This window comes from Hemibagrus wyckioides, linkage group LG11 (genome assembly GCF_019097595.1).
Source record: "Hemibagrus wyckioides isolate EC202008001 linkage group LG11, SWU_Hwy_1.0, whole genome shotgun sequence".
Lineage (NCBI taxonomy): Eukaryota > Metazoa > Chordata > Actinopteri > Siluriformes > Bagridae > Hemibagrus > Hemibagrus wyckioides.
In genome coordinates, this window is record NC_080720.1 from 32,682,393 (window position 1) to 32,694,662 (window position 12,270).

Below are 12,270 nucleotides of genomic sequence, written 5' to 3' on the forward strand. Positions count from 1 at the left end.
AACAACCCCAACGCACTCACCCCAGACTGACGTGTCAACAACCCCAACGCACTCACCCCAGACTGACGTGTCAACAACCCCAACGCACTCACCCCAGACTGACGTGTCAACAACCCCAACGCACTCACCCCAGACTGACGTGTCAACAACCCCAACGCACTCACCCCAGACTGACGTGTCAACAACCCCAACGCTCTCACCCCAGACTGACGTGTCAACAACCCCAACGCACTCACCCCAGACTGACGTGTCAACAACCCCAACGCACTCACCCCAGACTGACATGTCAACAACCCCAACGCACTCACCCCAGACTGACATGTCAACAACCCCAACGCACTCACCCCAGACTGACATGTCAACAACCCCAACGCACTCACCCCAGACTGACGTGTCAACAACCCCAACGCACTCACCCCAGACTGACGTGTCAACAACCCCAACGCACTCACCCCAGACTGACGTGTCAACAACCCCAACGCGCTCACCCCAGACTGAAATGTCAACAACCCCAACGGGCTCACCCCAGACTGACATGTCAATAACCCCAACGCACTCACCCCAGACTGACATGTCAACAACCCCAACGCACTCACCCCAGACTGACATGTCAATAACCCCAACACGCTCACCCCAGACTGACGTGTCAACAACCCCAACACGCTCACCCCAGACTGACATGTCAATAACCCCAACGCGCTCACCCCAGACTGACGTGTCAACAACCCCAACGCGCTCACCCCAGACTGACGTGTCAATAACCCCAACGCGCTCACCCCAGACTGACGTGTCAATAACCCCAACGCGCTCACCCCAGACTGACGTGTCAATAACCCCAATGCAATAACCCCAACGCACTCACCCCAGACTGACGTGTCAACAACCCCAACATGCTCACCCCAGACTGACGTGTCAACAACCCCAACATGCTCACCCCAGACTGACGTGTCAATAACCCCAACGCGCTCACCCCAGACTGACGTGTCAACAACCCCAACGCGCTCACCCCAGACTGACGTGTCAATAACCCCAACGCGCTCATCCCAGACTGACGTGTCAATAACCCCAACGCGCTCACCCCAGACTGACGTGTCAATAACCCCAATGCAATAACCCCAACGCACTCACCCCAGACTGACGTGTCAACAACCCCAACATGCTCACCCCAGACTGACGTGTCAACAACCCCAACGCACTCAACCCAGACTGACATGTCAACAACCCCAACGCACTCACCCCAGACTGACGTGTCAACAACCCCAACGCACTCACCCCAGACTGACATGTCAACAACCCCAACGGGCTCACCCCAGACTGACATGTCAACAACCCCAACGCACTCACCCCAGACTGACATGTCAACAACCCCAACGCACTCACCCCAGACTGACGTGTCAACAACCCCAACGCGCTCACCCCAGACTGACATGTCAACAACCCCAACGCACTCACCCCAGACTGACATGTCAACAACCCCAACGCACTCACCCCAGACTGACATGTCAATAACCCCAACACGCTCACCCCAGACTGACGTGTCAACAACCCCAACACGCTCACCCCAGACTGACATGTCAATAACCCCAACGCGCTCACCCCAGACTGACGTGTCAACAACCCCAACGCGCTCACCCCAGACTGACGTGTCAATAACCCCAACGCGCTCACCCCAGACTGACGTGTCAATAACCCCAACGCGCTCACCCCAGACTGACGTGTCAATAACCCCAATGCAATAACCCCAACGCACTCACCCCAGACTGACGTGTCAACAACCCCAACATGCTCACCCCAGACTGACGTGTCAACAACCCCAACATGCTCACCCCAGACTGACGTGTCAATAACCCCAACGCGCTCACCCCAGACTGACGTGTCAACAACCCCAACGCGCTCACCCCAGACTGACGTGTCAATAACCCCAACGCGCTCACCCCAGACTGACGTGTCAATAACCCCAACGCGCTCACCCCAGACTGACGTGTCAATAACCCCAATGCAATAACCCCAACGCACTCACCCCAGACTGACGTGTCAACAACCCCAACATGCTCACCACAGACTGACGTGTCAACAACCCCAACATGCTCACCCCAGACTGACATGTCAACAACCCCAACGCGCTCACCCCAGACTGACGTGTCAATAACCCCAATGCAATAACCCCAACGCACTCACCCCAGACTGACGTGTCAACAACCCCAACGCGCTCACCCCAGACTGACATGTCAACAACCCCAACGCGCTCACCCCAGACTGACGTGTCAACAACCCCAACATGCTCACCCCAGACTGACGTGTCAACAACCCCAACATGCTCACCCCAGACTGACGTGTCAATAACCCCAACGCGCTCACCCCAGACTGACGTGTCAACAACCCCAACGCGCTCACCCCAGACTGACATGTCAACAACCCCAACGCGCTCACCCCAGACTGACGTGTCAATAACCCCAACGCGCTCACCCCAGACTGACGTGTCAATAACCCCAACGCGCTCACCCCAGACTGACGTGTCAATAACCCCAACGCGCTCACCCCAGACTGACGTGTCAATAACCCCAACGCGCTCACCCCAGACTGACGTGTCAACAACCCCAACGCGCTCACCCCAGACTGACGTGTCAATAACCCCAATGCAATAACCCCAACACACTCACCCCAGACTGACGTGTCAACAACCCCAACATGCTCACCCCAGACTGACGTGTCAACAAGCCCAACATGCTCACCCCAGACTGACGTGTCAACAACCCCAACATGCTCACCCCAGACTGACGTGTCAACAACCCCAACATGCTCACCCCAGACTGACGTGTCAATAACCCCAATGCAATAACCCCAACGCACTCACCCCAGACTGACGTGTCAACAACCCCAATGCAATAACCCCAACGCACTCACCCCAGACTGACATGTCAACAACCCCAACATGCTCACCCCAGACTGACGTGTCAACAACCCCAACGCGCTCACCCCAGACTGACGTGTCAACAACCCCAATGCAATAACCCCAACGCACTCACCCCAGACTGACGTGTCAACAACCCCAACGCACTCACCCCAGACTGACGTGTCAACAACCCCAACGCACTCACCCCAGACTGACGTGTCAACAACCCCAATGCAATAACCCCAACGCACTCACCCCAGACTGACGTGTCAATAACCCCAATGCAATATCCCCAATGCACTCACCCCAGACTGACGTGTCAACAACCCCAACACGCTCACCCCAGACTGACGTGTCAACAACCCCAACGCACTCACCCCAGACTGACGTGTCAATAACCCCAATGCAATAACCCCAACGCACTCACCCCAGACTGACGTGTCAACAACCCCAATGCAATATCCCCAACGCACTCACCCCAGACTGACGTGTCAACAACCCCAATGCACTCACCCCAGACTGATGTGTCAATAACCCCAATGCGCTCACCCCAGACTGACGTGTCAACAACTCCAACACGCTCACCCCAGACTGACGTGTCAACAACCCCAACGCACTCACCCCAGACTGACGTGTCAACAACCCCAACGCACTCACCCCAGACTGATGTGTCAATAACCCCAACGCACTCACCCCAGACTGACGTGTCAACAACCCCAACGCACTCACCCCAGACTGATGTGTCAATAACCCCAACGCAATAACCCCAACGTGCTCACCCCCGACTGATGTCTCAATAACCCCAACGCGCTCACCCCAGACTGACGTGTCAATAACCCCAACGCGCGCATTGCAGACTGATGTTTCAATAACCCCAACATGCTCACCGCAGACTGATGTCTCAATAACCCCAACGCGCTCACCCCAGACTGACGTGTCAATAACCCCAACGCGTTCACCCCAAACTGACGTGTCAATAACCCCAACGTGCTCACCCCAGACTGACGTGTCAATAACCCCAACGTGCTCACCCCAGACTGACGTGTCAATAACCCCAACGCGTTCACCCCAGACTGACGTGTCAATAACCCCAACGCGCTCACCCCAGACTGACGTGTCAATAACCCCAATGCGCTCATTGCAGACTGACGTTTCAATAACCCCAACATGCTCACTGCAGACTGATGTCTCAATAACCCCAACACGCTCACCGCAGACTGACGTGTCATTAACCCCAACACGCTCATTGCAGAATGACATTTCAATAACCCCAACACGCTCACCGCAGACTGATGTCTCAATAACCCCAACACGCTCACCGCAGACTGACGTGTCAATAACCCCAACACGCTCATTGCAGACTGACGTTTCAATAACCCCAACACGCTCACCGCAGACTGACATGTCAATAAACCCAACATGTTCACCGCAGACTGACGTGTCAATAACCCCAACACGCTCACCGCAGACTGATGTGTGTGTGGTTTGGTTGTCAAACTGCTCCAGCAAACATCTCTTTGTGAATCTCATGTGGTTGAAAAAAAGCAGAAGGAAATCAGTGGGTGGAAAGCATTAATTAGGCTCAGTGGATACGAACGGCTCCATCTCGGCAGACCCGGCAAAGTGATCGATCCATAAACCCCCGGGCTCCGGCTAGCCGCAGGAAACGGACATCGATTTCAGCGTTGCAGGGAGGCGGAGCCGGGGGAAGGCTAGAGAATGGAGAGGCTGGAAAGGACCTGAGAAGATGGAGATGTTACAGAAGAATGGAGGGAAAGTTGAGGATTGACAGATGCTGAACACGTGTTCATTTCAGCTTTAACGCTCACGATTAACACAAATCTCACGGATCAGAAACGGATATTTGTTACTCTGATGGAATTAGTTCAAGTGTGAGGGGAAAACCTCCACATCTAATATCAGTCTTTATTCTGAACTCGGAATAGATCCGTCTATCTATCTATCTATCTATCTATCTATCTATCTATCTATCTATCTATCTATCTATCTATCTATCTATCTATCTATCTATCTATCTATCTATCTATCTATCTATCTATCTATCTATCTATCTATCTATCCTCTCTCTCAGCCTGCCTGTCTCCTTTGTCTCTCTCTTCAGTCTCCATCCATTTCTTCCTTTCTCTTTACCCTGTACCTCTTTATCTCTCTCTCTATCTGCCTGCTTGTCTCCTTTGTCTCTTTCAGTCTTCCTTCATTTCTCCCTTTCTCTCTCCCTCTGTGCCTCTCTATCTATCTCTTTTTGTTTCTCTTTCTCTATCTCTCTTTCTCTCTCCTTTTGACCTTATCTATGTCTATCTCACATTCATATCTATCTATCTATCTATCTATCTATCTATCTATCTATCTATCTATCTATCTATCTATCTATCTATCTATCTATCTATCTATCTATCTTTATGAACGACATTGTAAAAAGATATGATCATTAACCCCGCCTCCTAACTCCACTCTTATCCCCAGCCCTAACCACACCTACTCAACGTAATCTTAACCTTTTGTTCGTAACTGTTCATGCATATAAAGAGATATTAAAGTGATTTTAATTAAAGTTTTTATTTGAGTGAGTGAGACACACGGCTGATCAATCCCATGAGCCTCTGCTGTGTTTCATTAAGTCACAGTTTTAAATTAAATACGAATCTGCTGCTGTCAATCAAACACCATCCAGAAATCCACGCAGAAGCTTCCCTCTTCTCTGGGTTTAAGTGAGCTGTGTTTATTCCTGGATGTTACTTCACAGCTGCTCTGGAGAGAAACCCGGGCTGAAAATCATCACGTCTGTGCTCACGACATGTTCCCCAACGCACGTCATTTCATCTGCTGCGAGCACTTTCTTTTTTCTAATACGTTTTGTTCAGTCGCTTCCTTCTGGCGCTTCCTCGGGAGACTAAAAATCTAATCAGTTTAATCATGTGTGCTGTTTTTTATTACAGATCGTCGTTCAGGTTCGAGATCACTTACATCTATGGCCAAGGAGAATGAAAATGTGATTTATCGACTCAGCGAATCCCAACTGTCACGAAGCGAAGGCGATTAAGCTCTACCAGTTTAGCAATTAGCGCTTTTGTCTGTTTTGAATAATACGCTGCAGTCCCTTTTTTATATTGCAATTAGCTTGAATAATGATGAGCAGCGAGGAAAATGGATTTTAACAAAGATATAAAAAACAAGTGTGTGTGTGTGTCTTTCAGGTGGATCCTTTTCTGCCATATGAGTACACATGTGAGGGAATGCTGGAGAGAGTGCATGCTTACATTCAGCATCAGGTAAGTGTGTGTGTGTTTGTGTTAGAGACAGTAATCAAAGCGAGAAAGTATTGAGAAAAGGCGGTAGTAATAAAACATGTTTGCGATGGAATTAGAAAATAAAAATAGAATAAGGAGAGAGACGACAAAGAAAGAGGAGACAAGGAAAAAGAATAAGAATGGGAATGTGATAGATTTCTCAGAAAGAAAAGAAAAGGAATAGAGAAAAACTGAAAAAAGTACAAAGTATGTAAGAAGGAATAAGCAGAAAGAAAGAAAGAAAGAAAGAAAGAAAGAAAGAAAGAAAGAAAGAAAGAAAGAAAGAAAGAAAGAAAGAAAGAAAGAAAGAAAGAAAGAAAAAAAAAAGTAAGAAAACGAGAATGTTCGTGAAGAAATCAAAATGAGCAATTAAAAAAATAGGTGGCGCAGTGAGAGAAAGAAAAAGAAGGGGTAAAAGAAAGGAAAGAGGTAGAAGAAATGTGATAAAAACAAAAAGAGATATTAAAGAGAAGAAGAAAAGAATAAAGAAGACAAACAGTGGAAATGTTAAAGAAAACAGTGTTAACTGTTAATTTTTGCTGTATTTACAGGATTTTTGTGGTCCAGAGGCTCCGTTTCCCCCCGCTAACGTGTCTGTGGTTTGGCCTGGAGGCATGTTCATGCGGGTCGATGACTCGGGTCTTGTTTCTTGGGCAGTGAACTCAACATCGCCGCCCTCCTGGCCTCCGCTGAACGCACTCAGACTCACCATCTCGGCTGAGGGGCAGTCGTGTGTGGACGCCTGCAGGAGCTCAGACTTGGTGTGTGAACCTGCTTTCTTCCGCTTCATCAATAACAAGGAGGCGCTGAACAAGTGAGTGACCTTAATTCTTAATCTCAATCCTAACCCTAAACCTTAACTCTAACCTTTAATACTAACCCCAAACCCTAATATTAACCCTAATCCTAAACCCTTATCCTCAGCCCTAATCCTAACTATAATACAAACCCAAATCTTAGCCCTTAACCCACAACCTGAACCACAAAATCTTAAACCTAACCCTAGCTCTAACCCTTAATCCTAACCCTTACCTTAACCCTAACTCTTAACAATAACCCCAAAACCTTACATTATTCCGAATCCTAACTCTAATACAAACCTTAATCCTAGCCATTAACCCTTCCCAAAAAGCTTAACCCTAACATAAAACCTTAACCTCAACCTTAACACAAAACCTTAACCCTTACCCTAATACTAGCCCATAACCCTGACACTTAACCCTAATACTAACCCTTAACCCAACCCTTAACCCTACCCTAACCCTCAACACTAACTCTTCCCCAAAACCTTAATCCTAACCCTAATTCTAACCCATAACCTTAAAACTAACCCCTAACCCTTACCTGTAACCTTAATCTGCATGTTAAAGGCAGATTAGCTGTCCAGTTATCAAATCAAATTTAACTTACTGAACTATTTTTAACAGAATAAATTTGTCCATATGACTGTTTTGAGTAGTGAAGTGCAGTTTCATCCGTTTAATTCTGGGAAGCACGATGATGATGTACGCTAGGACATTTTATAGTTTTATGTGAGGAGGAAGGAGTGAGGAGGGAAAGTGTGGATCTGGACAGTGGATCTTGTTACCTCAGTGACAGCAGCAGAAAGAGTTTTTTTTTCCTCTCCCCATTATCCACTCCATCACTCTTCTTCTCTTCCTCTCTTCCAAACCTTCAGTACCTCGCCTTGTTTCTCCAGTATCCATCTCTCTTCATTTAAACTGCCCTTTTTCTCTTTCGCTCTAATTCCACTCTGTCCATCCTTTTCATTCTCTCTGCCGTCTGGTTAATCTCTCCGTCTTGTCTCTTTTCAGGCTGCAGGTGCAGTGCGAAGTGGTGGAATTTGAGATGAATCACATTTTTCCGGCATTTTCCACGACAGCGCATGAGTGCGGCCTGCAGAAAGAGCCTCTGCTGTTCAGCTGCGCGGGGTTCGGAGCTAAGTACAGACGTGTGTGTCCTTGCAGGGACTTCCGTAAAGGACAAGTGGCACTGTGTCGGGATTGCTTATGACGGATTTCTCCTGAGCTCCTGGATTTTCCTGAAACCCTGACTGATGTTGAGCACAATAAAACTCTTCAAAAAATCTGGGAAGCAGAGCATAAATTCCTAACCGAGGCTCCCGGCAAGACGTCCGTCTCCACTGTCCACTCCAATATTCACAGGACAGAAAAAAAGTCATTCCGATTCCCCTCCAAACAGGAAGTAATAACCGACCATACTTCCTGCATCATGTGTTTATTTCCTGAGTTTAAAGCAGAAGATCAGGCAACCCTGATAGCACCGATGTGTCCATCAGAGCAAAGGTCAAACAAACTCTACACAACAGAGTGAACGAACTCGAATTTCGATCTGCATAAAACAGACACGTGCGAAAGAATATTTTTTAATCAAACTAAAATATTTGAATGTAGACTGTGAATTTTTATGACTACAAAAGTTTGTGATGTAACTTATATAACTAATAAAAGACAGACACATTTATATGCCTCAATTTTTTATTTTTACTTTCATCTCAAAGCAGTACATTTACCAGAAAATCATTTTCTAGACAAAACAGATTTAGGTTGTTTAGCTCCACACAGTTTTTCCAAAATAAGCAAAAAAGCCGTTCTGATACATTAACGTTTCTACAGTAACGGCTCTAACCCTAACCCTTAACCCTAATACTAAAACAATACTAAAATACTAAAAAATGGCAAAGGTAAATAGAATTGAGAAGATGACAAGCAATGAAATAATGTTGTTTTCTAAATCCAGGAAAAACTTCGGCATCAGAGTCAAGGACAAGGCTGACGGTTCAGGTGTGTGTGTGTGTGTGTGTATTTCTCATGTGCTGCCTTAAACCCACATCTCTTTCTGCCTTTGGGGAGATTAAAGACTGTGTTGGATCGGACAGACAGGTAATAAGTTTGCGGCGCTGGATGCTGGCGTGCTGAGTCTGCTTCAGGTCACACTGACCCACGGCGCTAATGCGGGTGAAACGCTGAGAAACTTCCCGTAACACACAGAGTTACTGAACAATCAGAAATGTCCTTGAGCTGGTAAATCGCTAGAGTTTGACAGCGGCGATAAGACGAATGACCCGTGTTTGTAGATCGCTATCAGGAAATTTAATAAACAGCCAGGTTTAATGTCCATGTCCTGTCAATCATTCAGGCTTGATGACGGCTGTAGGCTAATTAATTTACTGTTCATTTAAAACAAGCAACAACTGTAGTGTTACTGGGGCATGAAAACAACACACACACACACACCGTCACACACACACCGTCACACTTACAAGACTGAAGTAGAGGCTTGGTTTATTTTTAAAAATAGCTTTCCATATGTTATCCATCCACAGAGATCCTGGTATTGTTTGTGGCCTAAACATAAAAACAAAAATTTACAAATCCCTTGTACTGGAGACTCCCTCCATAAAACCTGAATAAGCATCATTAAATCTGCCAAAAGTTTTCTATCCTTTTATATGGAGCTGTTACTATAGAAACATACATAAATGTATTAGAAGTGCTTTGTCAGAGCTATTGTTCGAGGAAAATTCTGACCAATCAGAATTGAGGATTCGGCAGCACAGTGAATGAATTTAGAAATGGCTTTGCACTGACTCCACTCCAATTTGCATAGTCATTAAAATCAATATGCTTTTCATGCAAAAGTTTCTGTATAGGCAGGGAATTCATCCTACAGGAAATGAAATTCTGCACCGTTTTGAAAAATCCTAAGACACCTCTGCCATGTGGTTACAGCCAGCCTGTGGGCTCGTGTTCAGTTGCACTTCATGAAGATGACTGAAGGCTGTAATCTCTGTTTAAGCTTTTAAAACATATCGGATTCCTGCCTGCTCTGGAAACCACACCTACTCCGGCAATCACATTCCAACACTCAGTTTCCACGTCCCCGAGGAAGGCAGGCTTCTGTTTCTGATTTTTATTTTTTTTTACACTGAAGTCGATTTCCATCCAGAGTGAAAATCAATACCTCAGTAGAGAATTGGCTCAGCTACAAAGCTCGGGCCTCGGCTTTCCTCCGCGCCGGAACTAATCCCGAAACACCCTGTTTGTGTGGACTGATGCAAGAGTTTTAATATCCGACGCTATTGTTTGTTTATATCTGCAGCCCTGGATTTAATTATTATAATCTGTGCCAGGAAAAGCCTTGCCAGCTGCATTGCATTCTGGGTAAAAAAAAAAAAATTACACAGTACCACTGTAGAGACGAGCCAAAAGCTCTGACCTGCACTGACAAGGAGAAGCTCTTAAAAACATGCCGATTTTTTTGTTTAATTATTTATTTTTTTAATAGATGGAAAATCGAACTGAACTCTGTGTACAGTTTACATGAATGAAGAAATGTTACTGCAAAATTCTGAAAGCGGTTTAATTAATTTAATTCTTTAACAGTGGAAACTGGAGGAAAACTAATTTTAGATTCAGATCTCTCGTAATAAAACCGAATTCAGACAAACAAAACCAGAAAAGACAAAAGAATTTTGTAAGAATTCTGTTTTTCTTCCTCTGTCTCTCAGGCACAGGCCTGGATTTGAAATATTTTAGTATAGATGATGAGTAAACAGTTTCTTGTTGATTTTGTAGAACAAAAAATATAGATCTTACCTATGGTGGTCCTCAAGCGTCTGTTTTAGGACCTTTTTAGTTTTACTAAAAATAAAATCAGAAATAAAACAAATGATCGAGAGACACAAGAACAATCCTCATGTCCTTGAGATTTCTGTCTCTTTCATAAACCAGTAAACTGTCAGATATTTCTAACAGAACGTCACTGATTTCGTCACATCCGCTTCCTTACTGATCCTGATCCGAATCCAGGCCGGATTTCCCAACTCACACTCACCTTACCTCCAGCACACCTGCCTCCTGTTTTCTTTCAATCACTCAATCACTCTATTTAAACATTTCTTGCACTCTCAACTTCTTTAATTTTGTGTTATTTTGTTTTGTTTTGTCTTTATTTCCCTATATTGTGTTATTTTGGAATTCTAATCAATTTAAATTTTACTCACTGCTTCATATGGCAGCTATCCTTATCTCTCAGACTAGTTTTAGGAATATTTCACGAGTATCAAGTCTGAACTTTGCTATAATTTCATATTCTGGTCTCTGTTTTAGTGAAAACGACAAAAACAAACTGAGGACAGAGGTTTGTTTTTGCCTCTCAGTTGTTTTGGTTCTAAAATATTTTCTTGGGTCTAATTTTTAAGACCTTTTTTATTTTCCCTTACTGTTCATGTTAAAAATATATCAGAAAAAATAAGACTGAGCCACAACTTCCCTTTTTTATCTAATATTTATTATTAGCTAAAAGTCCTAAAATCTAGAGCTAGTTTTGAGTGAAATCATAAATAAACTGACTTTCGCCAAACAACCCCAGGAGAGACGAGAGCCAACTTTTTCTTCCTCCCACACACTCCACCTCCTTCTCCTCCTCCTCCTCTCACTCAGACCTTTAATTTTTCCCTCAAAAGTGTTGTTATTTGCCGCATGCTCCATTGTTAGTTTGCTGTTACTATTTGTGGACTTAATTGCTACCTTTGCCAACTTTTAAGTAATTATATTTCTTGGCTGTCGAACAGCGCAAGCCTTTATAATGTTTGCTTTTGTTTCTCATTAGGGACTTTTGAGAAATGTGTGTGCGCATGGTGCAGGGTAGTAAACAGCTTTCAGACCAGTTTTTATGTTTGTTTTTATTTTATTTTTTAACTTGTGTATAATTCTTTTATACGCTTGTTTTCTCTCGCTGCGGCCCTTTATTAGAGCGGAGGAAGGAATATCATCATCAACAGGACGAGCTCTTTAACTCAACATCTGTTGCCTCAGACCTGCTCATATTGCGTTGTCCTTGCTCTGTGTGTGTGTGTGTGTGTGTGTGTGTGTGTGTGTGTGTGTGTGTGTGTTATCTATGCCCTGAAATAGCATTTCCATTCTTATTAATGTTCTACATGGCTGAACCGATGGCAAGCTCGACGGCACAAATATGAAGATTAGGACACACACATGCATGGCTTCATTGTTTCCACTGTGTGTGTGTGTGTGTGTGTGTGCATGC

At 45.2% G+C, this 12,270-nt stretch overlaps 1 protein-coding gene across 1 annotated transcript in view; it reads left to right on the forward strand.

The window, feature by feature from the left end:
* The window catches only part of LOC131361306 (alpha-1,6-mannosylglycoprotein 6-beta-N-acetylglucosaminyltransferase B-like), a 104,853-nt gene extending 96,168 nt beyond the window's left edge, over window positions 1–8,685 (forward strand). The window contains exons 16-18 of the mRNA XM_058402347.1: window positions 6,109–6,183; window positions 6,753–7,015; window positions 8,016–8,685. Of these exons, the coding sequence (XP_058258330.1) occupies window positions 6,109–6,183; window positions 6,753–7,015; window positions 8,016–8,214 (537 nt within the window). The 3' untranslated portion in view covers window positions 8,215–8,685. The remainder of the gene's footprint in view (window positions 1–6,108; window positions 6,184–6,752; window positions 7,016–8,015) is intronic.
* The last annotated feature ends 3,585 nt before the right edge of the window (window positions 8,686–12,270 follow it).